Source organism: Pieris rapae, chromosome 12, assembly GCF_905147795.1.
Source record: "Pieris rapae chromosome 12, ilPieRapa1.1, whole genome shotgun sequence".
NCBI lineage: Eukaryota > Metazoa > Arthropoda > Insecta > Lepidoptera > Pieridae > Pieris > Pieris rapae.
In genome coordinates, this window is record NC_059520.1 from 5,374,283 (window position 1) to 5,400,280 (window position 25,998).

A 25,998-nucleotide genomic window follows, 5' to 3' on the forward strand; every position below is an offset into this window, starting at 1 on the left:
CGTCATTTTGTGTAATGTGTTGATTAATTAATTTGATTTATGGAATCAATTTTGTTATATTGTCAGTCTCATATAATGTATAAAAATGTTTTCCCTGTATACATATTTATTATTAAGATTCCACACGCTAAATTAAAATCAATCGCTGTTTACTAACGTTAATATACGTTTGGGAATCACAAGGTAAATTTGCTATTGAGGAAATAGCGTCGATTTTGTCTGTGATTTCAAAACGAAACTCAAACAAATTTTCGTGAAACTGTAATTCATATACATATTTAAAATTAACAACTATATATTAATATTCAACTATATATTTACTTTAACTACTATTTACCGTAAAGTAAGGGCCAGTTGTACTGAGACTTATGACGGTACTTTAACGATTAACACCGGGGAAACTGGTAGTTTTATATAAAAGAGCAACCCAAATTCAAATCCATATTTATATAAGTATAATTTATTCAAAATTGTGTAAAATTAATTAAAAAATAAATAGACTAAACAACTATCTTTACTCTTTAAAAAGGATACGTGTAAAGTGGCTCTTCACACATTGGGGGTTGAAAGTGTTGTGTGCGGCGTCGTCAGTGAACACTATGTTGACAATATCGTTCCCAATATGGCGCTTCCTCTCCAACTATGAACAATACCAATTACATACAAACATTGTTCAAAGTTCAAACATGTGCTTGTGAAGGTCAATGGTGGTTGTGTTTGTTTCCTCTTTTTCGCTACACAAAATAATGTTTGAAAAAACTAACAATATTTTGTTAGTACGAATATTAAAAAATATTTCATACAATACATACTTTGAAAGCAAGCATTCTTATTATATAAAATATAACTAAAGGGGCAGGTTTATTATATGGCACGTTAATTCGTAGACAGGAAAGTTTATAAATGGCATTAAATTTTATGCCAGGTATTAACATTGGACTAAATTGTAGCCTGTAAACCCATTGTCTCGGTTACTTAGTTAGCTTGGAAACGGGAACACATATTATGGAATAAAACACATGATAATCACAAGCCAAGCCTTGGAACGTTTTATCTTTTAGTATTTACTTCATTTTTAATATCCATTTAATTGCATTAAACAATTTTATTACTTTATAGTATTGGTAAAGATAGTTACACACCTTTTGTTTGATAAATATCATCCTTTTGCGATTACAATTCTATAAATAAACGAGTGTGACCAACCGACTGTACTTTATATGCTTGTTTTAACAAGACAATATATACATTGTCTTGGAAAACATTATCCGCTAATCATTACATAAGATTTTTTTTAGTTTTCTAGTAATCACACATTTGCTGTTGTATGTATATTTGTATTGCCACAATTACACATGCTAGCCGTTGCAGTTTAATTACTGCGAAAGAAAACTCATTCCTGACTGGAACTTATCGTCATCCGTACAAAAGTTTATTTTTCAGGACACAAATGTAACGTAACAAGATAAATGAATGAAACTCAAATCAAGTTACAGGAATCCACTATTTCTCTGTGAAGTAAAGCATTCGTGATTGTGATCAAGATTGTATATCGTGATACGTTTTGTGGACGTAAGTACGTAACAAATGAAAAGCGATTTGTAAGTACCGCGCTTGGCTGTTCTAGTTTAAATTCATTCCGTTTTAGATTTAAAACCCGAACCCGAAGTTTGTGTATTATATTACATTATGTACAAATATAATTTACAAAATCTCGCCCACGTTGTATCGAATATTGTAAAACTAAACAAAACTTTCTAAACTAAATAATACATTCTACAAATTTCGATCTAAATATAAACCTTTGAAAGCGTATACTGTAACAACAAACAAATAAACTAAAAATTATGCATAATATTAAATTGTTATTTAGACAAATGATTTCGATCTACGTAAGTAGTTGTATCTTAAATAATTATCGCTACTTAAAGTTTTAAATAATAACTTAAAATTTAACGTCATTTTTTTGTCAAAAAATGTGACAAAGTAACATCGCGATATTTTGTTTACCTCGTGGACAAATCAGTTTAGTTTTGTAAATATGTAATATACATTATATATAAGATTTATAGTTATAAGTATTATTTTTATTGGCTTAGTATTAGTTTTATGTAACAGTCGATTTTAATTTATTAAACATTCACTTAAGTAATGTTTCCTGAATATTATATTACTTATTAATTGATTCACGCAAATCAATCATCCAAAAATCGTTGAAATGCTTGATAGAACCGTGAATTAATTAGACTAATTGCGGGATTTCCATTTCACCTGATGACCAATGATCCGTTACGGTACCATCTGTCAAATTGACATGAATGGAATACTGTCTGGTTTATTCATGTTTGTTGTTACACTGTAATGGGACTATGTGTAAATTAACAAACATTTTTTAATAGTTTTGAGAGTTAGAGTGGTTAGTTACCATTGTATTAATTATTATCGAACCTTGTGCGTTATAAGTAATTTTAGTCAGCACAGATTTAAAACGGTCAGTTAATCTTTTCTAAAAGCATGACTTACAGAAACCCACCAACTACACATACATACAACTTTAAAATTAAATTAATAGCTAGAGACAAAGCTTTTAAAAGTTTTGTATCGAAAATAGGTGAAAAGCGCAAACAACGGTTTGTCGACCCTGTTTTTGTTGAGTTTCCGCTTCCCTGAAAATATTTCTGAATCTGTTAATAATAACTTTGATGGTAATAAGCCGACTCATTTCCATAAACAGGAATTATCTTAAAAGGTTTCTTTATTCGAGGAACGTAATAAATGTGTTATCGGAGGAGACTGTAAACAGGAAAGAAGGCGATTTACTATGGTTTATCAAGATACGATAATAGATTTTGGTTGATTACCAAATAATTTAGGAGATTAAATCAACTTTTATACTAATACTCTTATAGAAATCTATTTCAAATTTATTTTTATCGAATTGACGTTTCACTTTGTTATACAACTGATTGGAGGTGATAATGTCAAGAACAAAGATTATTGCCACAAATTTTCTTAAACTTACTGCATGAATTTAATTGAGGTTTTGACACTTCAAAATAAAATAACTGTACATTTTGAAACAATGAAGCCGTGGTGCGATTGGCAGTGTACAGGTGTTTTCCTACATATCCCTGTGCATACTGTACGTGCTGCATATATTAGACTGACCTGTTGTCTATTGTCCTTAGAAAAAGGCAACATTGTTGATACATGAAACATAATTTCGTGTCCTTGGTGCATCGTGTAAATGGAATGGCTGCCTGTCATGTCACCTGCGGGAATAATAATTAGATAGATATTTCAACTAATAATGGGTTTGGTACAATGTTTTAGGATGGATTTATTTGTATTTTTTGTTTAATATTCTACTAAAGACATATATGATACTAATATCAGCTTTTTGTTAGGATAACGCAAATAGCATGAGCCCTTGTCCTTGCCCATGTCCTTATAGCTTGAGCATCCGACCTTTATCCGTGTCCATGTCCTCATCCAAGTTAGAATTCCGGCTATGAACTAATGGGCTTGCCTATTTGCAAAATAAAGTTAATCACGAAAAACTTACAAAACTCTTAAGCTAAGCCTTAAGGGTTCTAGCCCACTGTTTTCTTACGGACATTGCTAGTGGTGTTTTTATATGATTTCTGTTTGCCTGTTGTCTTGGAAAAAAATCGACAACAGCGCCCTCAAATCACTCCGCAACACGGACTGTTGAATATTTGACTATGGCAGGTGTCGATATAAAGAGTCATCCGCCATACGGTCCTGACCTGGCAACTTTCATTTATTCCAAAGAGCTAAAGATAAAATTCGAGGTATTCGCTTTACGAGCCCTGAAGATGCAGTGAAAACGTACGAAAATACCAAAGAAAATATCCCTACGGGAGAATGGGCCCGCTGCTTTTATCAGCGGTTCCATCGAATGCGACGAAGTGCAGAGTGAAACGGAGATTATTTCGTAAAACAATAAAAGTATTGACATTCTACATTAAGTTGTTTCATTTTCTCAACATATTCAGTGTTACCTAGGTATGTTTATTACAGTATTTACAAAACACTACAAGAGAACAATACAATAAACGATTTACTTTTATCTCTATCATATAATACTAAATTGCTTTTTACGATAACAGCTTTATTTATATCACATTTGGAAAACCCTTAGATAAATATTTCCGAGTTATATCAATTTATCGAACGTATACTAAGTAAATAATCTTTAAGATCAACGCAAAATTCGTAAAAATATTTGCCTTTAGCAGCAGCGAAAACAAATAAAATGTAAATAAATTGATAGATTTAACTTTTAACATAGCCTAATAACAACTTTTTTATATTTTTGAATTTTCACACTTATTTATAACACATATACCACTAACACATCATACATATATTAATGTTACTATAAAACAGTATCACTGGGATTTAAGAATTATTAAGATCCTGATAACAATTTTAGCCATCTATAAATATACATATAGAAAACGATACATTTGACACCAAACATTGACAAATTAAGGTAACTATATTAATCATCTAAATAATTTTAATTTACCAATAAACAGCGTTGTAGGAACTTTTTAGAATAAGTTACGTTTCTTACCCAATTAGTTGGGCCTAGCATTATTTAGTGTGTCCATAAAATATTGCCTACCTTTGACATCCAAGCCCCCGCGAAACCGGTTCCATCCTCTTAATCGAATTTTGTCGCCCAAAAGTGAAATAAATTTGTCCCATTTCGCGTTACCTTTTTCTGAAATAGAGCTTTTATGTAATTTACAATAGGATTAGAAATGGCTTAAGCATTTTCGATTTAAATTAAATTAAATATTCAATAAAAAATTTTCGTAAATAAGACTATCTAAAGGCGGTTTTAAACGAATAGTTTGTTTACAAATTTATTAATTACATAATTATATAAAAACAAGGATTTTCAATTTATTAAAGTCAAACTTAGATTTTGATTTAAAAAGTAATAGTATAAATTAAGTTTAAAAATAACGAACTGCACGACTTAACTGTACTCTTAAAATTTGTTTTATTAAAAAAAAATATTTCAATTATTTTGTAAATTAGATAAAATTTTCATAATTTATGTACATAAAGTAATAATCATATGATTACCATCAAATAAATTTACAAATTAAAATCTAATGCAACACGTTTCTTGTATGTTTTGATTACATAAAACATTTTTCCTGTTTCAGTCTACTAAGGTAAAAGAAAACAATTACCATTAGACAGCATTTCGTCGTCAGTCCTCTGTCCGGGGTTCATTATAACGACACCAATCTTGAAATTCACAGACCCCTCCTGTTCTTCAAGTAACAATATGTCCTTTTGTAGTTCCGGGCACGTTATCTTAACACACAACAACGTGCTTTACTTAATGTCGTTATGTTATATAACGTTGTTAATACAATAATTTTATAGTTTCAGGTTTTACGAAATTTTAAAGTATTATGAGAGTGTCCATGGGCAGCGGTATCATTTAACATCAGGTGAGCCTCCTGCCCGTTTGCCCCTGTTCTATATAAAAAAAGAAATAACATTGTACCCTGCATCACGTTTATGCATATGCACCAATAATTTATACATATTTTTTTCTAAAAGTGAGCTAAATTAAAATAAGAATACATATGAAAATAATTTCATTTAATAAATTCCTTTTAAAAAATTGAACGTCATTCAAAATGCATTGAAGAGTATTAAATAACAATATATCTTATTTCTATAGATTGTGTATTACATACTCCATTATGAAGATCATATTAGGCTCTTTTTTAAAAGTTGGGACCTATTCATTACAAATTCCAATCATTTGACACCGCGACTATGTAGATTGTTTTAAAAAATAATTACACGTTGGAATTAATAGCCTCCGCCGTCTTTTTTAAATATAACAATAATTTAAAAATAAAAATTTCTTTGTAATGGCAAGTTTTGTAATTCAATTCCCTGACGTGGATCCGTAGACATTGCTACGGAGTATCGTATAAACATAGCATAAATTTAATAATTACAATCTTTTATAGTAGACGTTTTTAGAGTTTCCGAAGGGAAATTAAATATATAAAATAATCTTTTAATTCAAATTTTTATGTTATTTTAATAGCTTTTGATAATTAAATCAATTATTATCAGATGAATGAAATATAACTTTCGTATAAAATTAGACAAAAATTGATTGACACTGCTTTAAGATTTATGTTAGCAAAAGTGAAAGTTAATCACCTCTCTGGGCATTTTATCGATTTTCTCAATGGCTGTGAACTGCGATAGGATCTGTTTAAGGGTCGGCCTCGTTGGGGTTTGGCCTCCTCCGCCACTCCAAGCACTCGCTGGTAAATAAATTTTGTGTGCGCCCTGTTAAAAAGTGTTAGTTAAAGTCTAGATGTAATTTATCCTTATCCTTTCTGGAGATTGTGTGATTTTATTTAATTATATAATCGATTGCAGCATATTTATTTATCTAATGAAGTTTTAAGATTTCATAGTTCGTAGAGGGTGCTACGTATAACCGTAGCATGAAGATATCTTTTACTTAGAAGTAATTTAACGATTATAACGAATAAAATTTTCCTTAATAAAAATATATAATTTTTATTAAGGAAAAAACAAGACACGATCTTTAATAATGAAGAGGCGCACACAATAAGAGGAAAATACATATTTAAAACTATAGCTGTTGTAATAAACGTAAAAATATTTTTTTTATTTATGACACTTTATTACAGTGTTCTTATAAGTAATATGTTGCAGAAATGAGGAATAAAAAGTATACAGACCATTTTATTAAAGAGGATTGCTCGTAAAAGTCCGGCCCCTTCCTGTACAACGCTTAGAAGATATGGTTCACGTGCGCCATCTACTCCAATGTAGTTTTGATGCACTGGAACAATTAATCTTTACTAGCTTCTGCCAGATAACTTTGTCAAATTAAACTGATTCGTCTCGTATTCGGTCGTAAAAGACGACGTGGATATTCAGAATATTCAAGTTTTAATGAGCTCATTAATATTTTGTTGTTTATTAAGGACTTAGCCATATTATTCACAAAATATAATTAATTTATTTTTGTTACTTAACTACCATATTAATACTAACGCTAACGCAAGTCTTGCAATACCTGATATGATAATTTACACCCAGTTTTTGGGTGTAATGCCGTTGTAACAGCATTCAAATTTAACTAAAAAATTATATCGCGCAAGACAATTACGTCAAAAAAAATGAAATACGTTTTTATGATAATGAGCCATAAAATTAGAATGCCACAGCTAATGGGAGGACTAAGAAGATTGATGACCATGATCTCAAATTGTTCTCCACCTATTTTTAAAAATATATCTCATAATTCTTACTCAGATGAATTGTTTTATCTCTGCGTTTGGCATAAATTAGGATTTTTTGTTTGTTTAAACATTTCTTAAATACAATCCTAATCAAATCAAAAATCATTTATTCATATAGGTAACATAATGTACACTTATGAACGTTAAAAAAAAGAAACAATGCATTACGATTTTAAAAAGAAAATTAAGTTGCTCTGAATCTGGTATATATTTGATTACATGATTTCGAAATCACCACACAACCAACAAATCAACGAGCATAGAAAAATACGGAATTATAAATAATAAAAAACAATTTCAGCAAGAACACGTCTACGCTACGATGATATAATAATTAAAAAATACTGTTTTGAATAAAACCCTTTATAATCTTATAAATTAAAATGATCAATACAATTGTTTATTAATTCGAAATAACACATGTTATCAGTACCTTAGTCTAAATGATAACTACTAGTAGAGTAACTACCCGTTTTTATTACAATATATTCTGAAACAACAACAACTTCATATAAACCACAATTCCCATTAAACTGACTATATAATAACCCTTTCTTTTGTGTGTTACAGATACTTTGTACTTGAGTAGCATTATAACAGACCTTGACGACTCGCTCTCGAATAGCGAATTTTTTAAATCTGCAATTCATAAGGCTTTAAAAGTGTCACGATAGAAATGCGTAGTATTTTACTTTGGATAAAGAACTTTTTATTGTCTTTGAAATATAATGTATAATGTTCAGAAGATTTTTTTTATAGTAAATTCTGGAGGATCACATGAAAAGTGATAACGCGTTTTACACTCAATGTTAATGGTCGCCATTCCGTATATATTTTATGTTTCATGATAAAATAAATCTTAACTAAATTACTATCTCAACTTTATTTTCATCACAGCAGAAACAATGTTTGACAAAAAAAAGTCTGATTCAGTACTTTTGCTTTCAGGAACAACAAAGTATTAACGAGAAAAATTATACTTTTTGAAATTATGTTTAAATTTATTTTTTTGTTTAAATATATTAATTCTTCCTATGTAATGTGACGTGCTTCAGTTTGTGTTTGTGCACACAAAAGTAAAGTGTAATTTTAAAAGATATTATAAACGCTTTCCGTGTTGTATATTAAAATATTCCTTTATTAAATTGCTCGATTTTGTGGGATGAGGTTTGTTAATCTCAGGTTCACAGGTATATTCCTATTCTTCAGGATGGAATAACATTGAAGTTAAAAGGTTAAGTACCTCTTATACATAATAATCAGCTAAAAAGTCAGTAAAACTCATGAATATTTAATTTATTTTTTTAAATATTTTATTTGAAAGCCTTTGCAGATGGAAGCACATATGTTATGTTCTAAGTAAGCATGAAATTACATCGTTCTAAGTACACAATAAGTACTCACTTTTTCCGAGAAAATATTTGAAGTACCACCGCGTTTGAAATTCAGGGTTCTCGAGTACCGGAGCACTTGGAGGTCCAAATAACTGAAAAATATAATCATAATTGAAATCTGTGAATTAGAGTAAAAATTGTAAAAGGGAAAATAATTTTAATTTATTTATTATTACATAAATAACTATACCAAGTTAATAATAATTCCTCATCTATACTTTGAAAAAGTATATTAAGCTGTAAAAAGTTTTTAACGTTAGGTATATTAATTCTGAGATCTAACTTTAATGAAAGGTTTCGTCACTTCAATCAGTTTATGAATATATTAATTTCACTAAATATTTAAATGTAGGATCACGTAATCTTGTTTGAGAAAATCTACCATTTTTATTTTAATACGTACTTGAGAACATTAAAACACTTTCCGAATGTATTTCTCTTTATGTACTGGCACTAACTAAACAGTACAAGCTTTTACAAATTTTGATGAAAACCAGCAGAATATACCAAAGAAATATACTCGTATCTGTGAAAGCAATCTGTGTTTATTATGTCCAGATTGTCCCACGTTACACGACGGGCTTGATTCGAAATGACAACCATGTCTTTCATATGAGGAAAATATATTTCCTACGAATGAATGTGTTAAAAATACCTGCCAGGAACAATCCGTAAATAATGATAATCTATCATACATATCTGTTCTGTTTTACCAATACATAGTCTAAAAAGGTTCCGAAAGTTTGACTAAAACTTTCGAACCCTGTAGCAGGACTGATAAAATTTCTATCTTTTAAGGATAAAACAAGAGAAATAGGGTTGCGTAAAAACCTGTCATGATCAGAGTTTTAAGCAAACAAGCGCGAGTGAAGATGCAATTAACAGCTATTGTATTTAAAAATTGTCCTGATAAATTTTCATTTCAATATTTTCTAATCTTAGTGTTGCTAGTCTTTGAAAAGGAAAACCTGAGGAGACCGGCATGCCTTAGAACTAAAAAGTCGACAGCGTGGATCAGGACAAAAAGGCTCATCACCTAGTTGCCTATTATAAATATGATACAGACATTCCAGTGTAAATCATAGATACATAACGTAATTTACCTCATCCTTCTCGCCAAGTGAGTTCCCGTTTTCAAGTCGATAGCGACGGATGATCGTGTCAACCGCGCCACCAATCTCTCCAGCGGTTGCAGATAACTGTAATCAATACGTTAAGCATGAGTTTTATATTCAGGTATTTTTTTCACAATAACTAGTAGATGTAGTCATTAAAAACCAATATTATAAAGAACAAAGTTTAAAAATTAATCATATCTGTAGAAGTAGAAGTAAGCGTAAAATGTCTATACTATAAGGCTCTTAGAATGCGCCCAAACACATATCCACTCCAGCTCTAGATTGGAACTCAAAGGGAAAAGGTAACTAATACTTGTTGCCTCACTATGGAGGTTTTTGGCAATAAAATCACAATATTTGTAGCGTTAAATAAGTTAAATAAGTTGTAGCGTTAGAAAAAACTGTAACTCATTACGTATCTCCGTGGTAACGAACAACACTGAAAATTTATTAAGTGTACGCGTACTGTAATTAATAACTATATTTTTAAATAGTAATTATTTACATCATTAACCTAGTTCGTGCTGAATGTAATTTGCTAAAATTATTTCATTGTGTAAAACCGAAATGCAGACTAAAATAATTGTAGTTGCAAATTACTTTCAACAAGGTATGGGATTATAGCAATCTACTTCTTTTATTATAAATCTTTGTAAGAAACCTCTTTACTCTGTTTGACAGATATGGTTAGAATGTATATATCCAGGTACTTGTATATATTACCTGAAAATATACGACACATATTTACATAGATTTAAATACCAGGTTAGAATATAGTTTCCCTCGTCTAATGACGTACGTAGCATACACATTTAAATTTATACCTAATAAAGCCGAATATGGTTAAACTTTCCAATATGACACGTCGATTTTTGAGATTTTTTGCACGCAGCAAACGCAGATCCTCCATCTGATGACTTGATTTGAATTTGAATACGGAAAAATACGTTTTTGAAATTTTGTAATCCAACCAAATGGAAACTAACGTAAAATTAGATAAAAGTACACCCTATTACTGTAAGGTTATTGTTGTACATGTTGATTTTGACACAAATTCATATTTGAACTTATGCCCGATAAAATCGAATTTCACCCGACATCTCATTTCCGTCCCGAAGCTCAATTTACCTTCACAAATTGAAAAACATCTTACACAAGGGACTAGAATGTGGTTTCAGTGGTTTTTCATTAAACACATGTATATTATATTTTCTTAAATACCACATGAAAATTCCATAAATAGGTTGATATATCTCTTTGGTTTTCTATATCAACTAATCAACAATCAACTTTTATTTTATATTTGTATTTATTACATCCATGATTTTTTTCTGAAATGATATTTTTAATTTGCAAGGACGTATTCCAAATTCTCATCTGCTGTTGAATATGTTAGTTATACCAATAAGTCTATGAAGTAATATTAGTTAAGTTTAGTTGAAATAAGAAGCTGATATTTCTGTTTTATATTATAAACAGATACTCTATCTGTGACAGTGGTAATAGGTTAAAGGACTTTATGACAGCCATAACCCGGGTGTCACCTAGCCAAACGATCTCTTGAAACGTGCCTCATAAAATTGTTCATTGCGATCATTATTAACGATTACGGTAAGGGAAAGTTTATTTTGACTTAATTAAAGATCTGAGAGGTGTTTAATGGCTGCGTGGGAGTTAAGTTATGTTCTGTAAGTGAAATGAATATATTTAACATATCGAAATATTTCTTTAACTGAAATAAAAAATAAAAAATAGCAAAACATGATCTATTTTTATTATATGATGCATACACATACCTATAGCTATGTTTCAGAACATGTAATTACTGCCATTCAGTATAAAATGATGTGGTTATAACAGTTAATAACCTCATTTTATTAAATTAGCACACAAACGATGTGGCGACCTATGAAAGGCATGATTGATTGTCAACACAATATCACAAACGATGCGTGAGGATACGACATAACGACTAGGGCCTGCATGAACCGTATGCGAAATATTTTTTTACGGTAGAAATACAGAGTAATACTTATGATATGGTTACCACGGTGTAAATTTAAAATAAAAGACATCGTCTATATAAACCTCGACACACTGGTTTCTATTTTTTTTGTAATTTATTCGCAACTCAGCCTATGTTTTTCTAAATATTATGTGGCCCTTAAAATCATAATGCGTACATTATTTATTGAAATATAAAATACGTATTAATTTTATTTCATAAAATTATGAGTGAAGACTTTTTCTGGTAAAGTTGAGGCTGTCTAATAAAAACAATCTACTACATTGTGTAATGTGTAATAATACATTTTAATGTGTAATAATAATAATACAATTTTTTACGTATAGTTTTCACGTCTTGATTTTAATTATTGATAATCTTTTAAAATGTGATAAAGAGAGTGACAAACAGCGGTGCAGTTACAAGATAGTTTGAAGTTACTAAGATAATATTTTTTATAATGTGAGACGCATACAACAGAATCAGAGTAATGTTGGTGATGTGGCATTGTCCCTACTCCGTACATGCCTAGTAATGACATGCACGGTATTTTAATGCTTGCACCACACACCTTGGTGTATATTGACAGATGGTCTCTAATGACTCAATAAATAATATTTTAAATAACACAGTTTAAGCGTGTAATAAATATTAAAACTGTAATATGTAGACAGCATAATTTAACTATTCAGCAAATTATCAAAGGTAACAAATAATTTTTCAAATCACAACTAATGTTGAATATATTCAGGCGTAATTAATATTTCATTGGAGATTGGACTTTAATAAATTTCGGGGCTTTCACACCTGATGAAACTATAAACAATACTGATTTACTTACTTGTTTTCGAGAATCTTGTAAGTTTTATAATACAGTAGGTATTTATTCACTACTCACTGTTACAACTAGTTTTATATGAATATTAAAGATAACTCTGATTCCTCCACAAAAAATATTACTATATGTCATACCAACGACGTCAAACACGGTTTTTCTACAAATTCGAAGCAGACGAAAGCCGCCAGGCGTGTACTTACGAGTATATAGTTTCTTAAGTATCCGAGACATGTAAGAGGATTTGTTAAGTCTCCTAGAAGTAAGTCGTCTGAACTCTGGTGTTAAGGTAGTCAAATACTATTATTGATAGTATTCACTATAACATAGTCCTATGTTATTTCTAAGATAGGAAGTTTATTCATATGTTTTAGGATAAGATTATTATTAAACATTAAATATTTGTTGTTTCCCATATTTTTATTTATAGTCTTACATAAGTGACTTAGTGAACGTTGCTGCGCTGTGACCCGGTGACCTTCCAAGCTGTACAATAGCTCTTTGCCAATCAAAGTGCTGCTTGCTTTTCACACAAGAACCGTCTTTAGACCCGAGGTCAAGTGCCCCAATAATTTTTACTACGAGCTACTATAGGATTAAGAATGAAGAAAAAGTGATTAGCAAAATTTCTTAAAGCGTACGAGAAACATTTACTTACCAGGTGATTTCCCTAAACCCTACTAAAAGGGTTTCACACGAAGATAGGTAAGGATTAGGCAAATTAAGAATGGCTAAAAATAAATTTAAATAGGTACATTTACTGCTATTGCATGTATAGCTTGTAATTATTATAACTATACATCTATTGTTCGTTGTAGTAGATTGGTTTAGTTGATCGTTTCTTACTTTGCTAAGCGAGAGAATAATTTTGCTTAGTCACTAACGTCAAATCTGATTTTTTAAATATCCAATCTCATTTAACTGTTATAATTAAAAATGGGTTATTGAGTCTATTGACTAAAACTAAAATATTCCGAGGGTAGCTCTTAAAAGGAAATAAAAGGCAGTTGTTGTAAATAAAAGTTGTCGTATCTGTATTGTTTCGAAAACGTTATAGAGTAAATTAACAGTAATTCGAATACTCAAGATCTTATCAAATTATTTTAAATATTAATTATCACTTGTCATAAAACAGATTAGTCGAATGTCGACGTTGATATAGAACATAATCATGTCAACATAAAATATCTTTGCCTATCTAATCCTAATTTTGTATTAAAATTTCGTCGGAGACTGTGTGTAATTTAAGAACTATAATTTATATGTAAAAATCAGTATGTTGGTTTACGTGTTTACAGGAATACATGTCTCAATTTTCTAGAAAAACTTTGTTCGTAAAATTATGAAAATTAAATTTGGAAACCGCCTATCATATATTTTTAGGATATATAATCACTTATCAATAATCTAATATAGTTTTTAAAATCTTGCTTTGCTTGTAATATTATTTTATATATGTCGTGTATTACCCGCTGATTATTTAGCTTTGTGACAGTATTTTAAATATATATTTAACAGTAATATAGTTATAATAAAAATGTAGATTAATTAACAACACCTGATTCATATAAATTATATAATGTTCTCTTATAATATAGTAAGAAATGAAAGGGCTTACTTTTATTGAAATATCAAGGTGAAACGCTACATAATATCACCATATTTGAAGTGCCTTGCATAGCTTTGAAGAAGTAAGTTATCTAATATTGCTCTAAAAATTGAAAGATATGTATTTGAATTTATTTCATGAAACGTATTTATGTTTATGAATTCCATTTACCGTGAAAATAATATATTGTTTAACATTTGTAGTTTATTTGTAGTTTATTTGTATATAACGCACACATATACTGAGTTTATTTCTACGCCAGAAAATGTCTCGATAAAACGCAAATAAGCATCTAAGAGTCTGTGTAATATAAGGTTTTAGTGGCTACAACTCACAAGAGACTCCATTCCCACTTAGGCAAGGGTTGCGAGTGAGCGCTTACACATTTTCATCTACATATAAAAAGAGTACGTATCATACTAGGTTTAATGAATATTTATAGATAAATAATAATATTACTACAAAGTTACTCACGAAGTAGTATAAAAATATTACCTGTTCCACAGAGCCATACTGCCGCCGTGAGAACACACCACGTCGAGAGATTAGTTCGCTCGCTGATGAACTGTTGACAAAACGGACTTGAATTAGTTAATTAGTAGAACCTTTTACACATTAATTTATTTGACAAACTACACATTTAGCCCAGGAAGAGTTTATACTCTTATATAAAAAAATATTGGAAGTCCCGATCATCATTTATCGTAGATACGTTTGTACAAGTGATTTTTATTAAGAACTACGTCAGTCAGATAATCTGTTTCCATGCCACCATCGATTTTAGATCTTCAAGTAAACTTTCCTGGAAGTTTTCATTCCCTATGTGCACGAGTACTGTTTAATTTCAAATTGGATTAAAACACACGACCTTGAGCTCCTAAGAACAGACTAATATTACTGCTGCTTGCCATAAGACTACAATACAGTTGCGGATTTGGAAATTTGCCGCCTGTAGGCTAAATTTTTTTACGCCTCTGAATTTTTATTTTATATCAATACGCTTTTAGCTTTTCTTGTGCATACAGTACTGTATAATTGAAGTGCAATAATATACTGTTGCACTTAATGCTTTAATAAATTAATTAACAAATATATTATGCGGTACATAGAGTAGTTATCCTGCAAAAGTTCTGATATATCAGACATACTCGGTCATTGGAAACTAGGCTATTTAACTTATACTTTGTCTCAGCAAATATTCACTTGAATTAATTAGCTGCAATTTCTCCGACCGGTAATTTAGCTATCAATGTTTTAATTAAAATAGTATGTTAATTGGAAATCAATCCATATCACCCAGGAGAATTTTCTGTGTACATAAAAATCTATCTTTTAGTTTACTTTACTTTTTTTATACCTATGGGAGGGTCTCTCGGTTGTTTTAACAAGAAAAATTCTCTAGGTTTTGGAAAAAAAATCAGTTCAGATACATAAATGTAGTCACAAAATCGAATCAGAACCTCAACGTTATAATCACTACGCGTCATTAATTACTAGATAACAACACAGGAAGACGGGAGAAATTAATTAAACCTACATTTTATTTTTATAGATACTTGAAGATCTTCTTTGATACAGATCTACTTGGGCCAAGCATAATTGAAGGGCGCTTTACAACCAATTAACACGGGTTCTATGCGATAAGCACTTAACAAGTAAAGATGTAGGAGGCTGATTAATTTATTAACATTTTTTTAAAGTTCCTTAGTAACAAGTTATTGAAGGCATTTCGTGAAAAGTTTCGTTTTTTTCGTATTTAAAGTGAACCGTAAATTAAATATGACTAGTGCCCGCCCCAGCTTCGCACGGGTGCAATGCTGATGAAAAGCAGGTTTTTATTATGTTTTGTTATTTCCGTCGCTGGAAATCTCCGATAATATACGCGTTCGATCGCTGCTAAATAAGCTGTAATGGGCTGTTAGATCTATATTAAAATATGAACAATGTATTCAAGGTATTTAATTGGTTAAGGATTAATGTTGTATGGGTTAAAATCGCTTCGAAAATTAGCCATTATTTGTCGTAAAAAGTAAATGACAAAAAAAAATATTTTGGGTTATCCATAAGAGATAGACATATACCATCACGGACTTTTCTGTAGATCTTTTCAATGTGTACAATACTTAGTACATTATTTTGATAAAACTAGTAGGGTTCAGCCTGCGTTTGCAATGTAAGCGGAAAAAATGTAATTATTTACGACATCACATTAGAAACCTCAAAAATAACAGTACTTCTTCACTATTTAATGGATGTTATTATACATATAAACCTTCATCTTGAATCACTCTATCTATTAAAAAAACCGGATCAAAATCCGTTGCGTAGTTTCAAAGATTTAAGCATACAAAGGGACATAGGGACAGAGAAAGCGACTTTGTTTTAAACTATGCAGTGATTTTATATAATAATCTGTCACCATAGGATTGTCAGTGTAGGTCTTGGTCTTGACGATGATGTTATTATTATTAGGTCTAAACATTCCCAAACGGTTTAATAAAGCGACTTGTCAAGATACAAACGCGAATCTATAATATTCCTAACAGTCCTTAGCGAGTGCTTTACGGCAGCCGAGCAGAGTAATACTGGCGTAAATAAAAGATAATATTTTCTTTAGAAGAATGAGAGATGAGATGTCCCGTCTATGATCTGACAATACCTTTCGAGGAGAAATAACATATCTTATTTTAGTACTACGTTTCGTAGTCCTACCTTCTGAAACAAGTTAACTTTGAACTGAAATAGACTTTAGCACTTTAATTAAAATATCATTTTAAATGTTACTTTTAGACTCCACTAAATATATATCGCATTTTATATCTAAAATAGGTAATTACCACTTGGCACTACTAGAGGTCAAATAAGTGTATAATATCAGCTAAAGTTTTTTATACAAATCTCCTTGTAAATATGATGTATCAGTAGTGGGAATTCGTAATTTTAGACATTAAAGTTCACTTTTTTAACGTTTTGTTTTTAATGTGATTTTTTCTATTCCCCATATATAGTTGTATAATATGTAGAATATAATAATTAAATTAATGATAAGAAGGCATTTGATCTTTTAGTTTTATTATACTTAAAGCAATAAAGAAATATGCAAATATAAAAAACAGATAATTTATTCTAAATTTAACTTAATTAAATGTGAGCTATATCTATAATAAGCTATACTCTATTTTGAAAATTCTTGGCCTACAAGATGAGTTCACTGAGGTGATAAAGGGCTCATAAAGGTCAAACTCACATTTTCAGGAGTTAACAAATGTACGGTGTAGTGTCAAGGCTATATGTGGATAAAATATTCTCTTGTGGAAAGTATAAGAAGCAATAAGTTTATTTGATTTACCCACAGATTCAATTTACGTTTATAATAACTTCTTTTATTACGAGGACCCGGAACGCTATTAAATAAAAGTAGGTGCCGGTAAAACATACGTGGAAATGTTTTGGCATATTCTTTTTGTAATCTTATTGATACATATAAGAATAATATATACATGCTTATTGAACATCCATCAAGATCACCGTTGAAATTTGTTTAAATTATCACGAATAGCGTTTTAATTAGTACTCTTAATTCTTATACATAGTAAATTCAACAAAATGGGATAAATAATACTGAAATTATGAATACATATTCTTGTCCACTTTAGGTTCGCGTAATTTGGAAAGTGAGATTAATAATATCTATTTTCCCACAGTAAGCAGTTTTCAGATATCGCTTAGCTGCCACTCGACCGTGACTCGAAGTCTCGGCGTTACTTGAATTCAATATGCCCCTTCAAACCTTGAAACCGCTGAATTTATTACTTTTTCTTTTTTAGTGTTAAAATTAAATCATACGTTCGATTTAAATAAAAACGCCAGTACGTACGTACACGATATAGCGTTTAAATCTATTTCCTTGATGATTCTGTGCTTGAAATATGTCATACTACAAGACCCGAAAGTCGTTGTCCTGTACAAATATCTTAAATCAAAATTACAATATTAAAAAGAAACAAACAATAAATATATTTTTGTAAATAATCGAAAAGCTCCCCAAATGAGACTGTTGAATATTTGACTATGGCAGATGGCGAGATAATGAGTCATCCGCCATACGGTGCTGACCTGGCGCCCTGGGACGTTCATTAATTCCCAAGAACTAAAGATAAAATTCTAGGTATTCGCTTTACGAGCCCTGAAGATGCAGTGAAAGCGTACGAAAATGTTTTTTTCGTCATTGATGAGACCCCTAAGGAAGAATGGGCCGACTGCTTTTCTCAGTGATTCCATCGAATGCGACTATGTGTGGAGAGGAAGGGAGATATCTTCGAAAAAAATAAAAGTATTGACAACTTTTTACATTAAGCCGTTTTTCATTTTCTAAACATTTTTAGTGTTATATAGGTACATTTTACGTTTGTCTGTTTGTTGTGCTTTGTTATAAGACGTTTTACGGCCCACGGAAATAGGAAAAAAAGGCAAGGTATCCTCTGTCCGTCTCCTGGTTCTAAGCTACTTACAAGCCTACCCACAAATTTTTTGCCATTCCTGAGTCATAAATAGTGTAACTAATATGACTTTCTTTTTTTATAGAGATACATATATGCGGAAATAGAAAGTGCAATAGTAGTATTTTTTTTAAATTGCAAGTAGGTATCTAAAATAATGAATAGTGACACACAACACAGGGAATCCTAGTGTAGGGGGCTAGTGCACTTACTGTTTGACTGTACATGCTATTTTATTACGTGTAATAAAGTTATTTTTTTTTTTAATTCTTACATACATAAACATGAAATTACCTCGCAAAAGTATTGCGTACTAGAAGCAGCCTAGGTTATACCAAAAGGTATTAAAATATAAAACGTCTCTAGCAAGCAGTAGCCGGCTTCATAGATTTATATTATCCTACTCGTAAATAATTTGGAATTAATAGGATGTTGATTGTAATTGGTAAATAGTGTTAGTCCCAATGAGTGCTGAGAGCACTTAATCAGAGCATGTTTCTTTTAATGGACATGACTCATATAGTAGTTAATGGAGCGTAAACACTTAGTTACATTCTTAACATAGCTTCTTGTTATTTAATATCATGTAAAAAAATTAATAAGTTATGTGTAGTGATAGTATATCGATGAAAACGTCCTACTTCGGGTTTTTTAATAACAAAAGCGATTCGCCATACATGTTTGATAATTGTAAAATATTGTTTAATAAAGCCTTAGTTTTTATATTTATAAAGTCTTTTTGTTAAAGATTTAATTACTAAGGTTAAACAGCCTGTGACGGTGGCTAAATGTAATAAATATGCACTTAAATAAATTATTTATTTTTCTGGAAAAATAACATATTAGTTAAAATACTACATTAACAATATCGATAGTATACGTAGATATAAGCTGCAAGCGGAGCTTTTTTTTTCAATTAATAAAAAAATACCTAACCATCATTTGGTTACCATTACTAGTATTACGTAATTGTTGTACAATGAACAGGCAATAAAATCTACCTATTTATGGAATACATAAAAGACTACTAATTAACTTTGCCTTTGTACTTAAATAAGTTATGGTTAAGAGCTATTATTTACTAGAACCTTACGAATAAAAGTCAGGGAACACCTGTTTCCAATTGTTACGACACGACGAAGGCTTCCACTTAGGAAATTCATTTAAGTAATGTTTTCTTTTGTTTTAGTTCAAAATTTGACATTTATAGGTAAAGGTTTCTTATTGAACTCTAGCGAAGCACAATTGTCAATAAATAAATTTAAATCAAATGTAAACTTAAAGCTATTTAAAATCATCTATTTAAACATAGGAGCTCTCAAATTTAAAACTGACTTCTTTCTTTCTGAATGCTTCTTTGATAAAACTACACGAAATATAAATTACTTGAAAATAAGTTTTGTAAAATATTTTCTCCTTGTACTAATAACTGAACGTTCGTGGAACGTTACAATGTGATTGTATTATTTTAAATATTTGTTTGTTAATCATTTAATTATATAAAAATGCAAAAGGCCGGTTATATATTATCTGATAATGACACAGATGCATTAAAAATCAACTAACGGTTGTGCTGAATTATAGATGTCGACACGTGTTGTATTTAGGACGTCGAAACTCGAGGGACGAAACTTTGTCCAACTGGGATCGACTAGGAACAGAAATCCAAATGTCATGGTTTGTTTCACAAAATCGAATTTCATCATATCTGTCAAAAGTATCAACAAAACTTTTAACGCGAAATAAAATTAGTTGGAAACAATCTAATATTTAGTTTTATACTTGTTTAAAAATGTGGAATGTTTCTGTTTGACAAATATGCAACGGTTCCTAGCTGGTAAATATCTGATGCCTTTTCTCTTTTTAGAAATAAATAATTGTCACTTGGTTGTATAAAACATATAAGCAGTTACACAAAAAAAAGTTTTGTCACAAATAAATGTAAATGATACTAAGTACATACAAAGTGCTAATAATGTCTTTACGTGTACTACCTCTTGGTATTAGAACCTATTTATTTTCATCTTCGTATAGATTTCCTGTTCCATAAAATTTGTACCGCGTGTAAATATATCCCAAAGGTACGCTTTTAAATCGTTGCACTAGTTCACATAAATCGATAGCCATCCAAATGTTCGGTTGTAATCATTTACCGCCTGAGGCTTTATCTCTAGAAAATATGTATACTTTATATTGCTATTTAATAATTAAATAAAGTTAAAAATGTAACAACCTAATATCAAGTTTAACCTGTTACATTAAGGCTCAATTCAATGCGGGTTATGTATGTAGAATTAAGACATTCGTAATGTATCATTGTGCATTTACACTTTTCTCACTCTACGAACACTAGCTCGTGTTCGGTCCGCCGAATTAAACAAAACGGAGCCTCAGCCATAAGGAATGATTTCATCGAAAGACTCTTCCGCTAACGCTATGTCCCCGTGGTCTTCGCAGCACTTACCGGTGTCTAATGGACTCCACACAAAGAGAATCTAGCTTTATCTAAAACAATATTTTAGTCCTTTAGAGAGAACCAACTGCGTTGCTTCGAAACTTCACGAATGTCAAGCAAAATGGTGCTCACGGAGTAATTTAGGACCAGGCGGTAACTCCTGATATTGGCAGCCAAAGAGTCTCCTTCTGACCGCCCATAAGATAACTTTTACTTCTTCAGAATCTCGGTCTACAAATATTTATATATTATTTCCTTATTTCCAAAGATTAAATTTACGATTCCACAATGCTTGACTCACTATAAAACGGTCATCTCTCGGTTCTGGGCATAGTTATCCTCCCAAACCGGGTGTTCTTTTGACCATACCGGTCTCTTAATACCATTTCCAAGGCCTCTGTTAAACAACTAACAATTGGCGCCAAGACACGTAAGATGCTACGGCTGTACATGTATTACTCGAGCTCTTGACAGTGTCATTATTTATTTAGTCACACAATTTACAATAAAAAACATTCGAATAAAATATAGCCGAAATATTGTGCAAAATACTTGTTTTTAGCGATAAGGGTAAAAAACATAATTTTTTGTGTGGACAACAACATTGTGAGACGGCGATTAACATATATAAACATTAGAATTCATTATTAGTATGTCATAATTCGTAATCAATATTTTTGGAGTTAGGAAAGGTAATTTAATTAAATTCATAAAAGCATGAACGTTGCGAACGCTTTTGTTCAACGGCACGACGGGCGTTCAAATTCGAAAATGTAAAATCATTTTCCCCCGTTGATTTTTTCCACTCTAATAATGTTACGTAACATTTGTACCCTTAATATTATGTGTAAAAATATCTAAGAGACTTTGGGTCTGCTTGAATATTTTGCTTCAGACTGAATGCATAGTAAGTGTTAAACAAATTCTTTATATTACATCAAAGTTATTTTATTATTGGATGTCAATAATTCTTGAATATTTTTTAATGTATTTTTAAAGTAATTCCTGCCATATAAATATTTAATATGGGTTTGATAAACCTAGCCTTCCCTAGGTCAAGTTAGGTTAAGATGCAGAAACAATAAATCACCAGGACCAAAAGAAATGTATCAAATAAACTAATGTTTGTACCAATAGAATATTTACCTTAGAAAAGTTTAAATGTTATATGTATGGACTACCTGGCTGCCTACTGTAGCCACCTGACTTATCGTTATTTTAAGGCTTATCTGTTTTATGTATGGATCCACAATTCGGTGAATGTAAAAACAAACATAGGGTAAAGGGTCTTTAAAGTCTGGTAAAGGATAATGTTTGATTAGGATTTTCACATTTGCATATGGTTCGTAAAAATGTTATGATCAAAATTTTTGCCTAGTTATTTCATAAACTGTTAATAAACAAAGAAACATCTTTCAGCTCTACCGTCTTTTTCTGTGTACCAATATTCCAGTCATAGTAGAAATATTCTTCTACGATTACACCACCAGTTTAAAAAAAAACAGGGCTGCAGTACTCGATTTTTCTTGACACAGACTACCTACTACTTATTTAAAAGATCAATCAAAATATGTCTTCCATCTGTATGGCTGTCCTTTATTAGACTAAGACGATTTTTCAAACAAATGTTTTCTGATATTTGAAATGAAATATTGAATAATGGTAGTATAACTAATAAAAAAGGTATCTAGACCCCGTTTAATTACTATACAAAATACCTATTTGTTAAAAAGTTCATTAGTCACTTCAGTCTGACAGTGCTGCAATTAGCTGTTCACTAAGCGACCTACATTTTTGGCTTCAACGCTTATATTCATTCAAAAAGACACCTTTTGAAGAAAGACGTAGTTTAAATACAATGAACACTTCGTGGCTTAGTTGGTCACTTAGACACAGAGGATTTAGAATTAAACAGCAATTGACTAACTGTATTTTAAAGTGTCTATTCTAAAATACTTATTAATAAAAAAATTTTTTAAATAAAATAAAAATATTTCAGAGTTAACTATTTAGGGCTATAACTATATTATACGGACAATGCGTAATATACCTAAAAAATATATATACCTGATCATTGATCTAAAACAATTTTCTAAATATACATACCAGAGTGATCAATAAAACATCGTAATATGTATATAGAATTAAGAACTAGTATATTTTTTGCACAAAGTCTCCTTAATATCATAATTTACCTACGTACGGAGACAAATAAAAGTAATGCTCCGAAGAGACATGATATTTTGCGACATCTGTTATAATTATCATAATATTTCACCTATTTTCACAAATGCTACCTAATTATAGTGTCCAATATATATATTTTGAGACATTAATTCAGAAACCAGTACGAATTCATGTTTTCAACATATATTTAAGTAAATTTGTGCAATTAAAACCTAAAGTTTCTTCGAAACCGGTACGTTTCGGGAATCAATACAACGAGCCCCTATTGATTACATATCAATGTAGTTAATCAACTAACTATACAAATCATAGTTTAATGCGATAGCACGGTGATATCTTTATTGTGTGTTGTTTGATGCAAATGTCAGTATTCAGCTATGGAATAATGCTTCTAAACAAATGTTTGAGCATAGCGCTGTTAATGTATAAAGTTATTTGACATACGAGATTCATACTTGGCGTTAGTCGAGACTGATTCTAAGGATTAGATGGAAATTTACTTTTTCTATAATACATATACATAAAATATATAGCGGTAATAATCTTAATATAATAAATGAAAGTGTTTAAACTTATGTACTTATTGTACCCATTACGTTAACAGTATCAATAACGGGTAGATTCTAAGTATTGCATAACACCGGGGATTGATCGATTTTCGCTGCATTCACTTAGTCACATGGCTCTCCATAAACAAATAGTATTTATTTACGACTGTGAAAAGGATGCGCCCAATCACCATTACTTAGCCTCATACAGGTTTGGAGATGACGCGTAAGTCGTGTTTATTGCTCATATCCTAATTCTACAAATTGAGTGATTGTCTTGGTTATTTTTCTACTATAAACATAGTAACGTTTAAATTTCCAAGTTTATTTTCAGTAAGTCTTACTGAATATTTTTGACAGGATACTAGCTTTCAAATTTTGCTACATGGATGGCAAGTGATATATGCAATAACTGTACTTACGTAAGATTTCAATATCCCTAATTTTCACATCGCAAAAGACCGTGAATAGACCAAACTTGTGCAAAAAACACCGTCTCCGTTACTGGGTTACCGCGGTGAGGGCGTTGTGTTGTGTGTGGAATTTTAATTAACATTTTTATGTGAAAATACGGAAATGGCACATTTAGTAAATTGCCTGCAGAGAGTACAATCCATTTTATTGCTAGTTTAATTGCATTGCGAACGCAATGCAGCAGTATTAGAAATGACCAAATCTTTCGGGTAATACCTTGAAAACGAAAATATATAAGCGTATACACGAAATAGTGACATACCTATTAATAATCAGAATATTTTTCTAAGAAGATTTCGGTCAGAATTTCATAGAAATTTAATTGAAAAGTTTGAATAAAAGTTTGGTGGAGTTTTTGGATTTTGAAAAGCTGAAGTTTAAGAAACATTTTTCATGAATTTCTAGTAACTTAGGCTCCTTGTTTGGAAGCGTTCTAATTACATATATTAAGTATTGTACGAATTGGCCATCGTTGGTATATCTTTATAGGTTGTTTAAATCTAAATTTTTCGCAATTTTTTAAATCGAATTACCTCTAAGGTCACGTGGAATCCTGTTAGAAAAACTGTTTTAATCAATGTCATAGTATGAATAAGCGATGCAGATCAGTTGTAGGTAGTCATTAGACTCGCAATAAGAGCTCATGGTAAAAAAATCAGTGGCCCTATAACCTTTTTTGGTCTGTCTTTTTAGATCTACAGACCTATGTATCTGTTTTATGATAACTTTTCAATCTAATAGGTAAGCTGGTTTCCTCACGACATTTTCCTTCACAGTTCGTGCGAATGTTAAAATGTGCTCATAGAAATAAAGTTCATTGATGCACAGTCTGGGTTCGAACCTACGACCTCAAGGATGAGAGTCTTACGCTAAAGATACTTGGCCAACACTGCTCTCCTGTTGCTCCAAGAGCTCATGGTATCCGTTCTTGCTTTTAACTTACACTTGACAAAAAACATACACAATATTTAAATGTAATATTTACACTGAGGAAACATTTCATATACTTCCAGATAATATACGTATAAATAGGTTGTGTATAAAATAGAAATTGTTTTATCGACGGAATGATGCAAAATTTAACAAAGATTAACGTTTTTAGAAACACTCAAAACGGAAGGATGATCAAAGCGGTCTATATAACGCAAATACAAGAACGAATTCGAATATTGCGTTCACCCAAAAAATGACACAAACGCTCTCCAGTGACCTACATACTCATTGAATATAAGCTTCTCATAAAACGGAAATACATGAGAGGAGAGAAAGACTGCACTTTAAAAGTTTAAAATGTTAAATCTCGGATTTGTTTTGTATCCAAGTAACTTAGGTGTTTGTGAGCGCATTGTTTTCTTAAGGTTTGAGTGGATCACACAACACATTTTATCAGCTCGCAATATTTTATCTTTCTTTTATGTGCAACCAATAATGATACACGTTAAACGATCAACGATTACACAAAGGGGATTTTTCTAGAGGTCAGTATCGATTTGGATGTTGAATTTGTCTCAAGTATATA

General features: G+C 30.8%; 1 protein-coding gene across 1 annotated transcript in view; it reads right to left on the reverse strand.

Annotated features, from left to right (window-relative positions):
• Positions 1-25,998, reverse strand: part of LOC111004382 (GTPase-activating Rap/Ran-GAP domain-like protein 3) — a 46,095-nt gene that overhangs the window by 11,786 nt on the left and 8,311 nt on the right. The window contains exons 2-10 of the mRNA XM_022275394.2: positions 14,812-14,881; positions 9,853-9,948; positions 8,760-8,841; positions 6,789-6,892; positions 6,235-6,366; positions 5,235-5,361; positions 4,655-4,753; positions 3,169-3,272; positions 535-640 (exon numbers count right to left, since the gene is read on the reverse strand). Coding sequence (XP_022131086.1) covers positions 535-640; positions 3,169-3,272; positions 4,655-4,753; positions 5,235-5,361; positions 6,235-6,366; positions 6,789-6,892; positions 8,760-8,841; positions 9,853-9,948; positions 14,812-14,881 — 920 coding nt within the window. The remainder of the gene's footprint in view (positions 1-534; positions 641-3,168; positions 3,273-4,654; positions 4,754-5,234; positions 5,362-6,234; positions 6,367-6,788; positions 6,893-8,759; positions 8,842-9,852; positions 9,949-14,811; positions 14,882-25,998) is intronic.